The sequence below is a fragment of the Schistocerca cancellata genome, chromosome 2 (genome assembly GCF_023864275.1).
Source record: "Schistocerca cancellata isolate TAMUIC-IGC-003103 chromosome 2, iqSchCanc2.1, whole genome shotgun sequence".
Lineage (NCBI taxonomy): Eukaryota > Metazoa > Arthropoda > Insecta > Orthoptera > Acrididae > Schistocerca > Schistocerca cancellata.
In genome coordinates this window covers 678967432-678988517 of record NC_064627.1, presented here as the reverse complement: position 1 = coordinate 678988517, position 21086 = coordinate 678967432, and the positions used below count along the sequence as shown (strand labels likewise).

Here is a 21086-nt window from a genome sequence, read left to right as displayed (position 1 = left end):
CAATCTGCATCTAATTTTTAATATACGCGCGTAACGAGGAAATCCAGAGAAACCATTTAACGTTCATCGACAGCAATCTCCGGCACAAACAAAATAACATTACACATTACGTCATTGGTCAAAGCCGACGGGTGGTATCGGACACTAGAATTGACCCTGTGATGTGAAAGGGATGCCTTCGTGAACCATTTAAATCCTCTTTTACTGTATTTGTGACGATAGCTGAGGGAGCTATAACACCAAAAACAATGTTGGTTTGCGTACTGGTACTGCTTCTTACTCGTTACATTTTCACGTTTCAAATCACACGTGATACGTGTTTAATCTTCATGTTTGCCAAAAACTTACTTACATTTTGTTTGTTAGCCCACAAATAGGGGCAACGAGGAAAAAAGTAAGCAGGGCATGCTATCATAACTTGTGAATGTCAAAACAAAGTAAAAGATTTTTCAAATGTCAAAGAAAAAGAACAGCATGCAGATATATCTCTATGCAAAACTGTGTTATTTTTTTATTAGACTGTCGGTGCATAAGAGTCAATGTAGATTACACATCTTCTTACTTCGAAATCTTATCAATGAAGTGTCATTCAGTGTGTCGCCAATAAAAGCAAAACATGACAAATTCATATTTGAAAGCATGCTCCAACAATTTGCAATTCAGCAAATCTCACCAGTAGACAGTTATGTGTGTATTAATGGGCATTTAAACTAATACCTCCCATATATGTTAATGCAAAGGCCCACATTGTTAATAAAGGAGTTGCCTCAGCAGCCTAGAGCCCGTAAAATAGATATTTTGCTTCAGCAATTATGTAACTAATTTTTTAGCAATGATAGCCTAGCCACTGTAACATATGAATGCTATTTAAACAAGAATTTCATGTATATTTTAATAAAGATTTTATTAATAGTACCTAGGTTCACTCTTGGTTGTCACAGTAAATTATTGTATCTTTTTAACAGTAGCCTGTTTGCTTCATTACACAGAATATTTCTTGCCAGAACCACTCTGTCAGTTTTTTAGGGGTAGCCTGTGTGGTTTTACTTTTAAATTCTGTTTCAGGCTACCAAAGTACTGGACATAAGCCTGCATCAAGCTTAGTTATAAACGAATAATAATACTAGGATAGTATACAACGACTGCTTTTATTTACTCATTTACCCATCATACAGAAGATAATTTGGTTCAATGTATTTATCTGATACAGCCATGAACGTAATTGTGCATATTAAAGGCACACGGGATTAACGACCAAGGGACATCAAAGTTTAAAATACAGTTCGTAGTACCATCTTACAGAGGAATGGAAGTACTATAATGTGGCACGGTTCGTTTTTTCTAAAAAGGATCAAGACACTCGAAAATCTGTGCTAAGGCTATAATGTTCTCGGGGAAACGATTAAGGTCCACTCGGTGCTAAGGAAAACGACCAAGATCCATTTTCTACTCAGAGACTATTTGCTTTTCCGCTTATGTTTCATCCTACAATGTTGTGGCTTCATATCACAGGCTTTCCAAAAATACTTGTCACTCACTCATTGTAAACGAAGTTCGAACTCTGACATTGTTTGGTAATAAAGCGAAGACCTATATAAAACAGTCACATTGAGCATCAAAAATAGGCTGGAAAAGTTTTTCTCAGTAAGCTGCGCAGAAACACTCATTTCTTACTGTTACCGAAACTGTGCATAAAGTAATGTCTTAAGTTGAATGAAAGCACCAGAAATGACGGAGAATGAAGATGAATATTACAGTCTTCTATAGATTACAAGAACAAGGAAAAGAAAAGTGTTGGAGCATATTTCTAATTCTTCAGAAATCTTATGGGCCATGAGTAATGTTAGTGGTGACGAGTGTTACGTGCTTACGATTGAGACGTTTTCTGAATGTTCTGTTTATAGAACAGAATAGATTAATGAAGGAATTCAATCAAATAGCTTCCTATGATATACAAAACTCATCTGACTGGACTTCTCAGGGTATATCCTATGCTGAGAAGAAGTCCACATGAAGCCTGTAAGTCATGATTTTTCCTATGTCTATGAATTGTTAGTTAATAGAGGTGGACGAATACAGGACGTTCGGTTTTGTCAACAATCCTTCTTGTGAGTGTATGGCATCTACAATAGGCGTCTTATTATTCTTAAAAAGGCGATGGCCACAACAGGAAAAGCACATGTAGAGACCATTCGATAACGTAACACTAGACCAAACAAACTTAAAAGAGAAACCGTATCCAAAGTCCATCAACGTATATTGTCACTGAGAGGCCTCATATCACATTATAGCATTCATGATAGCGTAGAACTGAATACTCTACAGTTATACCTGTTATATTCAGAAGAATCTTCCGCTTCGTAATTTTGTAGCCAGTGAAGCATATTATTACATGCTGCTATCATTTTATTCATTCGGTAGTCATGTGCTTTCTTCTGGGAAATCTGTTTTTTATGCGAGTGCCTATGACCAAACACTTTCCAATGTAGCACCTGATAAAGCTGTAGTATTTAGGTTCGGAAATTTGGCCAGACAGCGTGCGTGAACTCAGTGATTCCTGTTCTAGATAGAATAAAAACACCTGAAGGTAATGTTCTGGGGTAACTAAGATGGAAGTCGGCATTAAGTTCTTGACGTCATGACAACTTCCTTATTTTTACCCCCACGGCCGTTTTGCAACCTTTGTGTCGAAAATGAGCGATTGTAGGATGATACAATATGATTTAGACAAAATTTCTAGTTGGTGTGGTGAATGGCAGCTGGCTCGAAATGTACAAAAATGTAAGTTAATGTGGATGGTAGGAAAACAAAGACGTAATGTTTAGATACAGCATTCGTAGTTTCTGGCTTGACGCAGTCACGATGTATAGATATCTGGGCGTAACGTTGCAGAGAGATATGAAATGAGCATATGAGGACTGTGGGAGGGAAGACGAATGGCAGACTTTGGTTTACTGTGAGAATTTTAGGAAAGAGTGGTTCATCTGTAAAGGAGTCCGCATGTAGGACGGTGGTGTCATTTTTTCTTGAGTACTGCTCAAGGATCTGCACCAGGGCGGATTGAAGGAATATATCGAAGCAGTCCAGAGGAGGACTGCTAGATTTGTTACCGATAGGTTCGAAAAACATACAAGAGTTATGCAGACGTTTCGGGACCTCAGGTGGGAACCTATGTACGAATGGCGACGTTCTTTTCGAGGAACACTATTGAGGAAAATTGAGAGAAGCGCCTGAAACTGACTGCGGAACGATCCTACTGCCGGCAACATACATTTCGCTTCAGAACCACGACCCGAGAAATAGGCTTATGCAGAGGCATAAAGCGGTCGTTTTTCTGCCACTCTACCTGCGAGTGAACAGGAAAGGAAATGACTTAGTGGTACATGGTACCCTCTGCCAGGCACCGTACGGTGGCTTGCGGAGTACGGTATGTACGTAAATGTAGATGTAGATGTAAACTAATGACGTTACACAGGACATAATTGGTCAAAGCTGACGGGTGGAATGGAACACTACAATTGATCCTCTTGGTATTATTTGGCCCCTGTTAGCATTTGTTTTGCAGTCTGAAACTTCGACTGCATACTTAGGTAACACAGGTGTAGGAGAGAGACTTAATTGTTCTGCTTCCTTGTGCGTTTTCTTCTGTAAACTGCACTTCTGCTGCAATGCATGGACGCTTTTAGCTTTGCTATCGTTGGGGGGATTGCCAGTGAAAACTTCTTTGTGCATCTGTTGTTCTTATTGCTAACTGTAGCCGGCCAGGGTGGCCGAGCGGTTCTAGACGCTACAGTCTGGAACCGCGCGACCGCTACGGTCGCAGGTTCGAATTCTGCCTCGGACATGGATGTGTGTGATGTCCTGAGGTTAGTTAGGTTTAAGTAGTTCTAGGGGACTGATGACCTCAGAAGTTAAGTTCCATAGTGCTCAGAACCATTTGAACCATTTTTTTTGCTAACTGTAAGTGATTCAGTCTTCTCGCCAATCGATGTGGGCACTTGTGTGCTCTTTCTTTACCGCAAGGGATCCGAATTGGCGGTAATTTAGACGTAACACTCGCTTCATTTCCAGTCCATTGCTTGTTTCCGATCTCCCCTCACTGATGGATCCAGTTTACCATAACGAAATTGAAACCTTTTATCTCAGTGTTTACAATTAATTCCAGTTTCCACTGTTCACTGTTTTGGCAATTTCATACACGGTCCATCTTTTACAGTATCGGCACTACTTTTACAAAATGCACTGGATACACTGCTGCTTTGCTTTATACACTTATTTTGCAATTTAAGTTCGCATTATGTTTTTTGCTATAGCATTGTGTCGTATTTATGTTTAAGTTCTGTAATCTCATTTAGTAGCAGACTGACGACCTCATTTGCGCAGTCTTTGTTGCCAAGTTTGAAACTTATTCTGTAGTCGTTACATTTACTGCACGCCCAGATTTTCCGCTTGATGCTTCCATTAACACATCTATAACGGTATGCCTTACATTTTACGTACATGACACCTTTCTACGCGCTGTTTTCGCAGGAGCAAATGTCGGCGCTCATTCTTGCGAGCAGCCAAGTCGTAAGATGACGTGGTCGCAGCACTCGAGTTTTCACTTACATAATTTTCAGTTTTGCGTTTGTTACTTCCGCCACTTTTGTTATTGTTTTACACGAAATACACTCCGTTGCACTGTATTTAAGACACTTTTCTCCGGAATTATTAACTACATTTATGGACATACTAAGCTCTTAACCCAGCGCCATCTTGGACCTACGGAGTTCTTATGGCAACGTTTTTCTAGTACTCTCATTGAATATCCCTTTTTACTACATCTTATAAATACACTATCAATATTTTTATTCCATCTAAGGCTGTCTTGAAGCCAGACACCCAGAAATTTTGTACTGGCCACGTCTGTGTATGACACCTGAATTTTTATGTCCTCTTCACTATTTGTTTTATGTTATCAAAATTTAGTGCTATTGTTTTATTTATTTATAATCAGCTTTTTATGACTGACCCAGTTTACAGTACCGTACTACTTTGTGTCTCCGATAGTGTTTACTGAAGTATTTCTTCCGACTTACTACTGAGCGTGTTAACTGCAACTGAATTGTGTTTTGTGACGGTGTATACTCAGCATCAGATGATATACATTATTCAAATGTAGAATGGACCCCAATACCGACCCTTGTAGCGCATCTTTATTATCATGATTTGTCGAAAATCATTGTAAAATGCAATCAGATGACAAATAAAACTCCTGTAAGTACGGTTCTTACAGGTATATCTCCTCTTAGTATTATTATTCCAGAATGTCTTGTGCTAGGACGATGGTGACTGCAGCAGCTGTGCCTGTTAGAAGAGCAAGGTGGACTGAGCAATGACGAAAATAGCGGGTGATACGGTCAGGTGACGCATTTGGCTTATCATCATGATAGTCACCTATCGAGTTTTACATGGCGCTGGCTTTAGTTGGCTACTGCCACTGCCCGATTGTGGAAGCAGTGGTTGGGAATACTACCTCACAGGAAATATAAAGTGCAGATTGTTTTGACGCGTTATGACACGTGACACAACGTTGCACGCTCGTTGAGTACATTCAGACGCGTCCGACCTGAGACCTCAAGAAACTCTAGTTACTGTACTACACGCTCTTGACTTTTTTGAGAAGGCCTTTTTCTGCGTAATCTTTTGTCCGTGAGTTACAGGGAATGGTCCGACAAATTCGAATATATCTCGACAATCCTGTTGCGACGTATTACGGAGGCTACACCGTAACGGGAAGAGTAGTCGTCAGAACAGACGAAGAGGAAAAAATTCGCGGTAAGTAACAACAGTATTTTTTTTTTGTGATATGAAATTCGTTTAGAATAAGGACTTGGTTATCTGTGACGTTCATTTTATATCATATGTTAGCTAATCCGATGTAGGTAGTAGAAAATCATAATCGCACAGAAAACAAGGTTTTGAGGAGCAGTCGGAGCTATCATCTGTGTCTAATAATGACAGATGACGGTGATTCTCTAGGCTAATGAAAGATTTGTTGTAGGTTATCAATGATTGGAGATACAATAGACGATTTACTTTGAGCGCCGAAATTATACAATTCGTTGATGTTCGTGCCACGTCATTTATGGCTTTACTTCTGCCATCCAGTTCCGACGTACAGCACCGGTATGATTTCCGTAGTACGGTACTGGTGTCTGTAATGATCGTTGTGTAACAGTCTGCATTGTCTGAGGTGGCTTGAAAGATGACTCATTGTTAACTGGCGATGACAGGGAATGAAACAATGGAAAATCCAGGGTGGAGTAGTCACAATATTATGAAAAGGATAGATTGCTATTCATCATGTAGCGGAGATGTGTCGCAGATAGGCGCAACAAAAAGACTGTCAAACAAGTAAGCCTTCGGCCGAAAAGGCCTTCATCCGAATTAGACAACACATGCAAGCACGCACGCTGGTCTCGGCAGACGAAGTGTGAGGTGTGTGTGAGTTGCTTGTGCATGGCGTGTATACGTTGTCTAATTGGCGCGCTGGTTTGGAGGGGTGGAATGACATAGGTTTACAGCACAGAGTTGCCTTCTTGCTTCCTAAAACACGTTTTCAAAGAAATGTTTAAAACCATTGAAACCTAACAGTGCGGTAAAAAATCTAATACGTTCTACAAGACATCTTCTGAAACTACAACACTGTTGAAGCAGCATTAATAAAGAGATCTGCCTTAGCCTCTGTTTCAGCTGTGGTGCTATTTGCAACATCCTTCCGCGTTTTTCTTTTCGTATCCAATTCAAACTGAAATTAGAAATACAATGAATACAATATACACATTCCTTGCTTATTCCGGATGTTGACGGTCTGTTGGTGTATGGGGCTGACGATGGAAATGAGCAAATATCAGTAATATTGTACTGACAGAGATGGATCTGAAGAGGTTTGAGCACAGCCTACAGTCCACTCACCACCCTCACGATTGGATACACACTTTCCTCTGTACCCATTGGCCACACAGGATGTATCCACCCACAGCCAGGTGGGAGGCGCACACCAATACTATAAATACTGGGGCAGCTACAATATTTTAACAATTAGAGATAAGATGATGAGTATTACACATGTCAAAACATAGTGGTATATTAACACTGACACCTGACTCAAAACCCTGAGCTTTCTGTTACTCTGAGTTTTGTGCTGTTAATTGCAACCACTCTATGCTAGATACAAAAAGTAATGTTCTACTATTATCATTAAATACAGCAAATTTTTGGGAATGCATATTGTAACAGTTCTGATACTAAATGTAACTGGGTTTTCTCTTTTGATGCTAGTCAATTGTCAGGATGAGCATCACTGCAATGGGCATTTAATTCTAAAGCATTATGTCAGGATGAAAATACTAAATAAATTAATTTTTCACTCTTAACAACATGTGGGCAGGGTGGGTTCTTCCTTGGCTCGGGTATGAGGTAGAATAAAACAGCATTTTTACATAAGATAACTTTTATTGAAAGTTTCGTACAACTGTATCTTACTGGATGTTCTGGTTCGGAGAACGGCAGCTGAGTCGTTTGCGTAACCTTCTGCTGCGGCAGCGGCGGCATCTGATTACGCTTGGCAGTGTGTATCTGGTGTCGCCGTCTCGCCCAGCTGACTGGAGATGCACAGCGCGAGGTGGCCCGTTTAATTATTGCGAGCGAAGTCGTGCATCGGATGGTGATACCTTGGATGTGGCATCCCAGTGTTTCTCTTCTCTAAGCGACCGCGTGTGTTGTGCGGCGGCCAGCGGAGCAGCATGGCGGGGGAAGGCCAGTGTCCTGGACTCGAACAATGGACTCCCGCTTGCCAGTCCTCGGCTGTCAGATCTTCATCCCAGCTCACAGGTGACTGCTGATGTGAGGCCATCTCCTTCCCATCCTCACGAGTCACCCGGGTACGTAAAAATCAGACTTCAAATACCTTTTAACTTATGTCTTTTGGCGCCGAGGCTGCTGCTTGCTATTCCATTACAGCGGCAGACTTGGTGCGTCTGTGCATGATGTAGTCTCTTCTTGCATGACGGTCTTCAGCACCGAAACTGACTGAAAACTACTGCTACTCTTCTCTTCTTCCTTCGTCTTCTTCGTCTCTCGTCTGTCGGGCCCACTGCGTCTCGCGTATTTATTCACTTCAGTTTACTGAAGGTGAACGACTTCACAGTCATTGCCTCTACTGTCATGTTGAGAAGCGTCTTGAAGAATCTTCTTAACATCGGTCATTGGCTCTTGGAATGTAGGCGAGGGCCTTTGATCACATGTGACGACTGAGAAACACATGAGCCGGTCATTGCCTCTTCTGTCACGTTGAAAAGCTTCTCGAAGAATCTTCTTAACGACGGTCATTGACTCTTGGAATGTAGGCGAGGGTCTTTGCTCACATGCGACAACTGAGAAACACGTGAGCCGGTCGGGCGATGCCCTGACGGCTGAATAGACAGCGCCCTCTTATGTGGAACTTGCTGACTTCACGGTCATTGTCTCTTCTGCTCTGCTGTTCTGCCCACTGTTTGCCAGTATGTACCTCTCTAATCTAAACCAAGTTTTTCATTTATATACTAATTTCTACTTCACTTTGATTTTACTAATTTATTTACTTAAGTACCACTCAACATTCCTCCACCCTTCGGAGAAATTCGCCCTCGAATTTACCACTCAACATTCCTCCACTCTTCACACGGCAAAAGCACTAACACAAGCAATGAAAACTCTCGACTTAGAAGATTACACACGCTTCACATTAAGTATGTTGAAAATACTTTATCACTTTACTAAAGCATTGTACGCTCATGAATCACATAGCTCACACATAAATTGTTATAATAAGTGTAACAAATCTTGATGACAATGAATAAACAAAAATAGATTATTCACTTAGAAAGTTACATAGCAACACCTGTTTAATCTACCCTATATTAATGCAAGAATATCTATTCCACAGTATTGTTTACTTTAACATAGGACTGTTTAATAAAGATTGAAGTACGATAAACAAAATTAATACACTAATGCGCAAAAGTAACCACTGAAGTACACTAACTAGGAGTGTGGTATCCAGTTAACAGGGATTTGATGAAGTGTCATATTATGATTTGGCTTATTTTTTCGTCTTAAATAAAACAAAACTGTACAAAGAAGAAACTCCAACACAAAGGTTCCAGATATACCCGTTCCTAGCATTATAATTTTAGTTTTGTGTTCACTTTTTAATTTTAAGACATGTTGCATCATAACATTGGCATCAATTTTGCCTTGCTGTGAGTTTATGCACGTATCTAATGACTTCAGAAGGGAACTGTCAAGGGAGTCATTGAGTTAGGATAGATTTTGTGAAGGAAATGCTTGTATGGGGTTTTCTTAAAAAAGCAAACATGGTTATGGACCTACCAACCTAGTAAAAACAAAAACAAAGAAAAGAAGGAATATATTGTTAACTACAAGATCTACATGTTTCTATGTTCACTTTTTTTCTTAAAAAATAAACCATTATCATTTATTAATTATTTACATTTGTATACTATCCAGAGTCTACTATGATTCAACTACGACATTCGCACCCTTGGTCGAAGATTGTATGGTGCCATGTCTGTATGTTGTGCTGGTGTGGCCACTCTTTTTCCTTTTCGGGAACTTCCTCCACCCTTCGGAAAAGCAGGCACTATTGTTGAAGGAATTACATCTGGAGCGCCCTTAAAAGGTTTTAAACGACTTGCATGCACAGTGGTAGTTCGGGTGGGCAGTTGCAGTTTAACACTGACTGGTGACGTGATCTCAATAATTTGATAAGGACCTCTGAAGTTTGTTACAAATTTCGTCGTTTTTCCTTTCGCAATGTATGGAGCTGACAGCATCACCCACTGACCGATTTTCTAATTTGGACAATTAGCTTGGGCATTACCTAATCTTTCCTGTCGTTCCAAAGCCTTTGTAATAGATTTTTGAACCTTTTTCCATATATCCTTCATCACTCGACCGAAATCTTTTACTGTTTCTCCGACTTTTCCGTTTTTCTGCCTGATTACATCAAAAGGGGACGGCATTTTTCTCCCATAGACCACTTCATAAGGTGACATGCCAGTTGCTTCATGTGTTTTGGCGTTGTATACTGACACGATTATTGGTAAATACGTATCCCAATTAGAATGTTGTTCGTTAATATAATAACTAAGCTTCTTGCCAATTATCCGATGAATTCTTTCTGTGCGCCCGTTGCATTGAGGGTGTAACGGAGTTGTGCGTAATTTACGTATTTTTAGTAAGTGGCAGAGCTGTTTCATTAATTCAGACATAAAATTAGATCCCTGATCTGTGATAATAGCTTCAGGTACGCCAAATTTAAGTATCCAGTTGTTAACTAAAGCTTGGGCAACTGTGTTTGCTTGCTGATCTGGGAGACTCACCATAGCTAGATACCGTGAAAAGTGATCTATAATTGTAAGAACATACTTATTACCAGCAGGTGTTTTATGAAATGGCCCGTAGAGATCCAGTCCACAGATTTGAAATGGACATGAAGCCTCGAGGTGCCTCTGTAAGGGTATTTTTGAACGAGAAAGGTCAGCTTGTTGTGCGCACGCAATGCAATTACGGACGTACTGCGCAACACCCTGCTTTCTGATTTGCCACGAAAATCGCTCTGCTACACGTCTTTCGGTTTCCGCTGTCCACCGTGTCCTGGAAGGATATGATCATGGGCCTCTGCCATTATTTCTTGTCTAACGTGTTGGGGAACAACAATTCGCGGTCCAAGTTTTGTTTTACGGCATAATACACCATCTTCAAAGCAAAATTGTTTTTGAGTTGCGTATTTTTTGCATTCTGTATCCTCATCTTGTGCCTTTCTCCAGTCCTCAGTAGCTTGCCCTGTTGCTTCCAAAAGTGCTATTTTCCGACTTAGACAATCTGCATTTGTGTGTTTTTTGCCTGGTTTATGGATAACTTCGAAATCCATTTCGCAAAGACATAGGGTGAGACGACTAGATGGATCCTTTAACCCAAGCAACCATTTTAAAGCTGCGTGGTCTGTAATAACCTTGAATTTCCTACCATACAAGTAGCATTTAAAGTATTTGATGCCATAAATAACACTTAACAATTCTTTCTCCGTTGTGGAATAATTTCTTTCTGCCGTTGTTAGTTGTCTCGAATCGTAGGCTATGGGGTGTTCCGCGCCATTAACATTCTGACTCAAAACAACTCCTACTGAATGACCACTTGCGTCACAGGACAAAATTAATTCTTTATTATAATCTGGGTAGGCTGATACTAGACTGTGTGTTAACTTATCTTTAAGGGTTTAAAATGCTGATTCACAATCTTCAGACCAATGAAATTTTGCACCCTTTTTCAATAATTGGGTTAAGGGTCGGGCAACTTCAGCAAAATTTTGAACATATTTTCGGTAATACAATGCGAGACCAATGAAACTTTGTACTTCCTTAACGCGTTGTGGTGTTGGGAAGTCCTTAACTGCCGAAATTAATTGAGGATCTGTTTTAATTCCTTTTTTACTAATGACATGCCCTAGGTATGTAACCTCTGTCAATGCAAAAGTACATTTTTCCATATTTAATGTTAATTTAACTTTTCTAAGTCTCTGAAAAACATTGTGAAGACGCACAGCATGTCCATTAATGTCTTTGGAGAATACAAAAATATCGTCTAGATATACACAACATTGCTGAGTTTTGAGTCCTCGCAATACTCGATCGAGTAGTCTTTGACAAGTTGCTGATGCATTTTTCAAACCGAAAGGCATTCTTTTAAGTTGCCAGTGGCCTCCAGGGGTAGAAAATGCTGTTTTATGCCTATCTTCAGGAGCAACGCCCAATTGATGATATCCGCTACGTAGATCGATTGTTGAAAACTATTTATTGTTACCCAAAATGTCAATGATATCTGTAATGTTTGGAAGAGGATAAACATCTGAGATAGTTTATTTGTTAAGGTGTCTGTAGTCACAACAAAATCTATATCGTTTCGCACTGTCGGGAGAGTTATTTGGAATAATTACAATATTTGAATTATAAGGCGAATCAGAATATTCTATAATTCCATCTTGTAGATGCTGTTCTAAAAATTCATCCAGTAGTGGCTGTAAGTGATGCGGTACTCTATAAGGCTTCCTATAAACTGGGGGGCTGGGATCCTATGCTGTGTGATATCTGTTGCTGGCAGTGGACCTTCTGCATTAAATAAATCTTGGAACTCAACTAAAACTGCTTCTATCGTGTCTCTATCCTTTCCTTGCAAATGCTCAATTTTCTGGCGTAATGCGGTTTTATAGGCATCTGGTTTCTGACCATCATTAATATCTGACCAAATGAAACCTTCTTCTTCAAAAGTACTGACTGTAGCTACTAATATTCCCTTATGCAACTCTTTGTCCTCCACTCTGAAATTGTCAATATGTACCGGTACTTATCTTTCTCCCTCAACGTCTTGAACCCGTACAACACTTCTACAATCTTGGAACTCAACTAAAACTGCTTCTATCGTGTCTCTATCCTTTCCTTGCAAATGCTCAATTTTCTGGCGTAATGCGGTTTTATAGGCATCTGGTTTCTGACCATCATTAATATCTGACCAAATGAAACCTTCTTCTTCAAAAGTACTGACTGTAGCTACTAATATTCCCTTATGCAACTCTTTGTCCTCCACTCCGAAATTGTCAATATGTACCGGTACTTATCTTTCTCCCTCAACGTCTTGAACCCGTACAACACTTCTACAATCTTGGAACTCAACTAAAACTGCTTCTATCGTGTCTCTATCCTTTCCTTGCAAATGCTCAATTTTCTGGCGTAATGCGGTTTTATAGGCATCTGGTTTCTGACCATCATTAATATCTGACCAAATGAAACCTTCTTCTTCAAAAGTACTGACTGTAGCTACTAATATTCCCTTATGCAACTCTTTGTCCTCCACTCCGAAATTGTCAATATGTACCGGTACTTATCTTTCTCCCTCAACGTCTTGAACCCGTACAACACTTCTACATACAAAACGATGTGATACATCTAATTCCTCATTTTCCTCTAATGGCTCTATTAGACACACTGTATCTGTAGGAATCTTGGGGTCAACGGTCATCCAGAAAAGTTTTCCTGAGCCAGATGGTATCTGATCCTGCGAATCAACCTTCAAGGACGTTGCGCTCAGTGTAGTTGATTTCGCCTTCCGGTTGAGCAAATCTTGCAGCAGCAGGCCCTTTGCAGCGGTGTCACCTAGCCGAAACACTATTCCGCTAAGTTCTACAGTTTGATGTCTGAGGTCGATTTTAGCATGATGTTTATTCAGGAAATCCAGTCCTAGGATCACGTCGTACCCGTCAGTTACCTTTGTTACCACTTCTACATCTTCTTGAAATTGTACACCGTGAATATAGAAAATCAATGATGTACATCCTAATGACTTCACTGTACCTCCTCCTACCCCACTCAGTCTATACCTTGGAGGGTCATATTTCTTTTCTCCAATGCATTCATTACTCACTATTGATACGTTTGCGCCTGTATCCACCAGTACCCTTGCCTCTTTATCCTGTATGGTAGCAGATAACCAGCATTCCGCCTTCACATTCGCCTTAATGGCATGAAATTTTATTGGGAACGCCTGGCGGCAGCTCCGACATTCCCGTTTGAGTTTAACTGATTTCTATTTCCAAAAACTTTCTTAGACCTGCATTCCTTGAATGTGTGACCTATTCTTTGACAATTAGTGCATTTAGGTTGTCTGCAGTTTTTTGCTATACGTCCCTGTCGATCGCACCTAAAACATCGTACTCCTGCTGAAAATACATTTCGCTTCTCCTTGTATCTGGTGGTAATGTCTATATCTTCGAAAACCGTCGCCACAGGTACAGCTTCCGCTAAATTTTTTAGGAAACTCTGCCCTGATACGACGGGACGTTTCAGGAGATAAACCATGTAAAAATGTATCCAGAGCTCTATCTTCTGCCTCTTGTAAAATAACTTTATTTGCTTCATCACTAGTTGTCAACTGATGAGTATTAATATTAACTTTTCTAATCATATCTACAAAGCTTTCTAACAACTCGTTTTCCGTCTGAGTGATAGTGTTTAATTTTTCCCTATAAAATTTACAGCTGTTCTGTTTTTGAAAACATTTAAGCAATCCTTTCTTCAATTCCTCAAATGTTGGAGCATTCCGTAATTCTTCATGGTATAATACGTGTGCTTTAGCCTCTCCTAGCAATCTTAACTTTGTCATTTGTAAGAGCTGTTCATCTGACCATGATCCTAACTTTGCAGCTGCTACTAAATCATCAAAAAAGGCTGTTATGTCGTCGCCAGGTTTACCTGAAAAAGGAGTTACTAAGACTGCTGCTGAGGAATCTAGGGTGGGAGGCATTGAACTGGTTTGCCTAACCTCACTCAACTGTTTAAATAATGCATTATTATCACTTTTAAGCTGTTCTATCTGATTAACTAAGATCTGAATAGCTTCATCAGTATATACCGCTTGTGGTGCTGACTCTGACTTTGTACGATTTTGTGTCATCATTTTACGCACTGTTAGTTACACAATCTTACCACACTGAATGAAAAGGATGTTTAAATATTTTTGACAAACTCTTAAAATTATGAGAGAGAATACACTTCTGAATAAAGAAAATATTACGACTGCTATGTACACCTCTATCCTTTCACACATTAAACGATACTAACTGTGGACCTTTAGTGACTGTCATTCACACCTCATATTGAGCCAAGGGTTTTTTCTCTGACACCAAATGTAACATTTCTGTCACTAAATGTAACTGGGTTTTCTCTTTTGATGCTAGTCAATTGTCAGGATGAGCATCACTGCAATGGGCATTTAATTCTAAAGCATTATGTCAGGGTGAAAATACTAAATAAATTAATTTTTCTCTCTTAACAACATGTGGGCAGGGTGGGTTCTTCCTCGGCTCGGGTATGAGGTAGAATAATACAGCATTTTTACATAAGATAACTTTTATTGAAAGTTTCGTACAACTGTATCTTACTGGATGTTCTGGTTCGGAGAACGGCAGCTGTGTCATTTGCGTAGCCTTCTGCTGCGGCAGCGGCGGCATCTGATTACGCTTGGCAGTGTGTATCTGGTGTCGCCGTCTCGCCCAGCTGACTGGAGATGCACAGCGCGAGGTGGCCCATTTAATTATTGCGAGCGAAGTCATGCATCGGATGGTGATACCTTGGATGTGGCGTCCCAGTGTTTCTCTTCTCTAAGCGGCCGCGTGTTGTGCGTCGGCCAGCGGAGCGGCATGGCGGGGGAAGGCCAGTGTCCTGGACTCGAACAATGGACTCCCGCTTTCCAGTCCTTGGCTGTCAGATCTTCATCCCAGCTCACAGGTGACTGCTGATGTGAGGCTGTCTCCTTCCTGTCCTCACGAGTCACCCGGGTACGTAAAAATCAGACTTCAGATACCTTTTAACTTCTGTCTTCTGGCACCGAGGCTGCTGCTTGCTGTTCCATTACAGTGACGGACTTGGTGCATCTGTGCATGATGTAGTCTCTTCTTGCATGACGGTCTTCAGCACCGAAACTGACTGAAAACTACTGTTACTCTTCTCTTCTTCCTTCGTCTCTCGTCTGTCGGGCCCACTGCGTCTCGCGTATTTATTCATTTCAGTTTACTGGAGGTGAACGACTTCACGGTCATTGCCTTTTCTGTGACGTTGAGAAGCTTCTTGAAGAATCTTCTTAACGTCTGTCATTGGCTCTTGGAATGTAGGCGAGGGCCTTTGATCACATGTGACGACTGAGAAACACGTGATCCGGTCATTTCCTCTTCTGTCACGTTGAAAAGCTTCTCGAAGAATCTTCTTAACGATGGTCATTGGCTCTTGGAATATAGGCAAGGGCCTTTGCTCACATGTGACAACTGAGAAACACGTGAGCCGGTCGGGCGATGCCCTGACGGCTGAATAGACAGCGCCCTCTTACGTGGAACTTGCTGACTTCACAGTCATTGTCTCTTCTGCTCTGCTGTTCTGCCCACTGTTTGCCAGTATGTACCTCTCTAAACTAAACCAAGTTTTCATTTATATTCTAATTTCTACTTCACTTTGATTTCACTAATTTATTTACTTAAGTACCACTCAACAATATATTCAAGGAAGTCATGCATGTAAATTGGGAAGAGTAATTGGCCCAAGATTGAACCCTTACAAAGTCCAAATATATTGGTAACTCACGTGAGAAAGAAACGCTATTTATGATCTCATTCAGAACTTCTGACTTGCATTGAAGTGGTGCCTTTTGTCAGTGGATTCTTAGGTGTGAACACAAGGAACTGTGTGCTACACCTCATGTGCCCTGTACTACTTTTAATTTTCAAGTAGGATTTTGTGGTCCAAGACAACAGACAACTGAAGGGTCTAGAAAAAACCTTCCAGTGATTTGTTGTTAGTCAGGAGATTTTAAAGCATGGTTCAAAGCCTGCTGTTTGGAGGACATAGACTTTCTGAAGCCATACTTTAGGAGGTGGATATTTATTTATAAAATTTATGTGTCTGTCATAGAAATGTTTTTTTAACACTTCTGAAAAAGATTTAAGTGAGATACAGGGCTACTACAAACGACTGAAGCGATTTCATAAATTCACTGTAGCTCCATTCATTGACATATGGTCACGACACACTACAGATACATAGAAAAACTCATAAAGTTTTGTTTGGCTGAAGCCGCACTTCAGGTTTCTGCAGCCAGAGCGCTCGAGAGCGCAGTGAGACAAAATGGTGACAGGAGCCGAGAAAGCGTATGTCGTGCTTGAAATGCACTCACATCAGTCAGTCATAACAGTGCAACGACACTTCAGGACGAAGTTCAACAAAGATCCACCAACTGCTAACTTCATTCGGCGATGGTATGCACAGTTTAAAGCTTCTGGATGCCTCTGTAAGGGGAAATCAATGGGTCGGCCTGCAGTGAGCGAAGAAACGGTTGAACGCGTGCGGGCAAGTTTCATGCGTAGCCCGCGGAAGTTGACGATTAAAGCAAGCAGGGAGCTAAATGTACCACAGCCGATGGTTTGGAAAATCTTACGGAAAAGGCTAAAGCAGAAGCCTTACCGTTTACAATTGCTACAAGCCCTGACACCCGATGACAAAGTCAAACACTTTGAATTTTCGGCACTGTTGCAACAGCTCATGGAAGAGGATGCGTTCAGTGCGAAACTTGTTTTCAGTGATGAAGCAACATTTTTTCTCAGTGGTGAAATGAACAGACACAATGTGCGAATCTGGGCGGTAGAGAATCCTCACGCATTCGTGCAGAAAATTTGCAATTCACCAAAAGTTAACGTGTTTTGTCCAATCTCACGGTTTAAAGTTTACGGCCCCTTTTTCTTCTGCAAAAAAAACGTTACAGGACACGTGTATCTGGACATGCTGGAAAATTGGCTCATGCCACAACTGGAGACCGACAGCGCCGACTTCATCTTTCAACAGGATGGTGCTCCACTGCACTTCCATCATGATGTTCGGCATTTCTTAAACAGGAGATTGGAAAACCGATGGATCAGTCATGGTGGAGATCATGATCAGCAATTCATATCATGGCCTCCACGCTCTCCCGACTTAACCCCATGCGATTTCTTTCTGTGGGGTTATGTGAAAGATTCAGTGTTTAAACCTCCTCTACCAAGAAACGTGCCAGAACTGCGAGCTCACATCAACGATGCTTTCGAACTCATTGATGGGGACATGCTGCGCTGAGTGTGTGAGGAACTCGATTATCGGCTTGATGTCTGCTGAATCACTAAAGGGGCACATATCGAACATTTGTGAATGCCTAAAAAAACTTTTTGAGTTTTTGTATGTGTGTGCAAAGCATTGTGAAAATATCTCAAATAATAAAGTTATTGTAGAGCTGTGAAATCGCTTCAATCATTTGTAATAACCCTGTATAGGTCAGTAGCTGAAGACTGTGTTGGTAGAACCATTTTTCAAGAGTAGTGAGACTTTTTTGTTTTGAGAACTTCGAGAAAAATATCTGTTCGAAAAGAGAAGTTGAAAATATTTGACAATGGTATTATTATGTGCTGAGAACATGCTTTTAATGCAGTGGTAACACCGGTTCCCCTTCCGTGACCCGGTCGTATAGAGTTTAGTTTAGTAAAGTAGTAAAGGAAGACATTTTGGAAACATGAACATACAAGGGGCATTCAGTAACAAAACAAACACATATATGGATTGCAACTCCTAGCACTGAGAATTTAAGCTTTTGTGCTAGTCTGGCAACCTTGCAAAGAATGGTAGTCATTTGTTTTTCTTTCTTCCCATTTCCTATACCAAGTGGCATCTTTCGCATCCAAATTTCCATCTCCTTTCCTCTTTCCAGTCCTCTTCTTCCTTGGCTTTGTTCTGCATCACACACCCTGTTCCATCAGCCAATTCCAGTAGCTAAGATCTTCTTCTTTCTCTGTGTCACAGAGGTCTCCTGTCTCCAGTACCATATTTCATGCTAGCTGTTACCTGTGACTGCACTCGGATGTCATTAATTATCTTATGATGAGTAATGGTGAGTAAGTAAGCTACTGTACATGCAATAGCATCAGATGCCCTCACATGTCTGCCTGTTCAGATTGGTATAGCTTGTGATATGCACCACACTCTCCTCATTTCCAAGCTGTCCGTACGTATGTCAGTCGGTGTGCACAGCATCGCTGTCAAGTAGTGCATACAGAAGGGCATGGCAGCAGTGTGCGTGAGGCATCGTGCTGTAGAAGTAGCTTTACATTATACAACATGTACATTATGCAACAATTAATATGGGAGTATGGGTTAAACACATTGGAAATTGTACAAGCATTGTATTTATTACTTTGAATTATATCACATAGAACATATTAACCAATAAAAGTATTTTCACAAAATATGATAAAGACCAAAGTTAAAGAGTAAAATAGCTTTTCCAAAGAGTAAATATTTTCCCTAATTTGCTTAATATCCTTCAAGTCAACAAGTATCTTGTACTACAAACTTTTAAAGTAGTCCGTCTTCTTCCTCATTGTTCATGTTATCTCCATACCAAATTTTGTCGAAATCAGTTCAGTGGGTTGCTCGTGAAAATGTAACAGACAGAGTTACTTTCACATTAATGATACTAGCATGGATAAAACTTTCAGTTATGATATCTATTTTGGTGTGATCCTTTATGGTGCCTCAGGCTATGCTCAAGTTACCTGTAAAAACCCAATGAAAGAAACTAGTGTGTTCAAACAAACAGAAACTATGGTTTTTGATAAAACTGTAAATCATGATATCTTATTTTCCATGATCAGATTTTTATGAAATGAAGCCTAGATGGTGCCTCAAGCTGTGCTTAAGTTACCTGAGAAAATCCCATGAAAATTTGTCTAGTATTTTTGGAGATTAGCATGTTCAAACAGAGAAACAGACAGGATACAACAGTTTTACATGAAACTTTAAATCATGATGTCTTTTTTCTATACAATCCAGTTTTGATGAAGCAAATCCTGTACGGTATTCCAAGATGTAGTCAAGTTACCTGAAAAACTTCATGAAAATTCATCTAGTGGTTTTTGAGATTAGTATGCTCAAACAGACAGACAGATTTAGTAAAACTTTAAATCATGATATCTTTTTTTCCCAAGGTGTTCCAAGCTGTACTCAAGTTACTTGCAAAAACCCCATGAAATTCATCTAGTAGTTTTATAGAAGTTTGTTGAAACAGAAAGACATCACAGTTTTACAGGTTTATTATCACCGTCTTCCGTCAGCCATTCTTCTAAGATGTCCATATCGAGTTCAATGTTTGTTTTCAGTTGTGTCTACAATGAGAATAAAAAGCTACATGAAATACATATAATCACACCATAGTTTAAAATGTCTGGGCAAAAGTGCTCTTGTCAAACAGAAATATCTTAGGAGTAAAATCTAAAATGTAAAAGTATAACATAATTGTCAACCAGATAAAATTCTCATTGAGCTTGGAGACTTTCCACAGTTGATCACCATACAGAGTAATACTTTCAAGTATAGTTTTGTATATATGCTTTCTCAAATTTTTTGATGTATTTTTATTCCAAATAGTGAACTGTAGTTGCTATTCTGTGCTTTATTTCCTCACTGCTTCTACTGTTGTCCAAAGTGATTGTCCATAAATATTTATATGACTGACTACAATTTACTATAGATCATTACCCACAACAAGATCCCTCCTTATAACTCCAATAACAAAGTATTCAGTTTTGTGAATTTGTTTCATACTCCACTGTGAAAATTGCTCTGTAAATCTTCTTAACATTTCCCTGGTAAAAGTGATCTGATTTTTGATAAAATTCAGTGGTCATAGGACTTATGACACTGTATAAAAACCATGTGTGTTTCCAAGTTATTGTTCATACTCTTGTCAGTCATCTGTCTAATTCTGCAGATATTATCAATACATGATCTGTCTGCTTGGGTGCCACTCAGTTTCTCTCTAAATTATAGTTTTGAGGATCATAATATGGAAGAGAGAACTATGATGCCTCAATTCGAGCAATAATCTTTTCTTTCCTTTTTAAATATATTTGTAATGTACCCTTCTTTAAACTTGACAGGGATTTCCTCTCCACTAAGAGATTAGACAGCTTCATGAGATGTTCAAATAATATGTTTGGCCTGGCCTTCAACAACTTTATACAAAGAGTTCTTGGAGCTTTGCTATTTTTTAATTGTTTAACTCCCTATGGTACCTCTGCTGTCGTTTTCTCCTGAGTTTCTATGTCATGTTTGTTGCCAACAAAGAAGCATATATCTTGAAATTTGGATTGATCTTCTTTAAAAACTTGTTCATAGTATGTCTTGCATCTATATAGGCTCATCAGCTGTAAGTTTGTACTTCTTCAGTCATTTATTCATAACTGTGTTATCACCTTCCTTTCTTCTTTGGACTTCCTGAAATGTCCGAGGTCTTAGTTACAGTGACATGTTCAACTTGTGACGTTCGCCTGCTTTATTTCTTCATTGATAGCCCTCGGTGTCGACATACTGCATTGTTATACTGATTCACTATTGGTAAATGTTGCAGGCAACATCAGCATA

The 21086-nt window shown here is 40.0% G+C and overlaps 1 protein-coding gene across 1 annotated transcript in view; it reads left to right on the top strand.

Annotated features, from left to right (window-relative positions):
* The first annotated feature begins 5545 nt into the window (after nt 1-5545).
* The window catches only part of LOC126157479 (arrestin domain-containing protein 3-like), an 84822-nt gene continuing 69281 nt past the window's right edge, over nt 5546-21086 (top strand). The window contains exon 1 of the mRNA XM_049916377.1: nt 5546-5817. Coding sequence (XP_049772334.1) covers nt 5706-5817 — 112 coding nt within the window. The 5' untranslated portion in view covers nt 5546-5705. The remainder of the gene's footprint in view (nt 5818-21086) is intronic.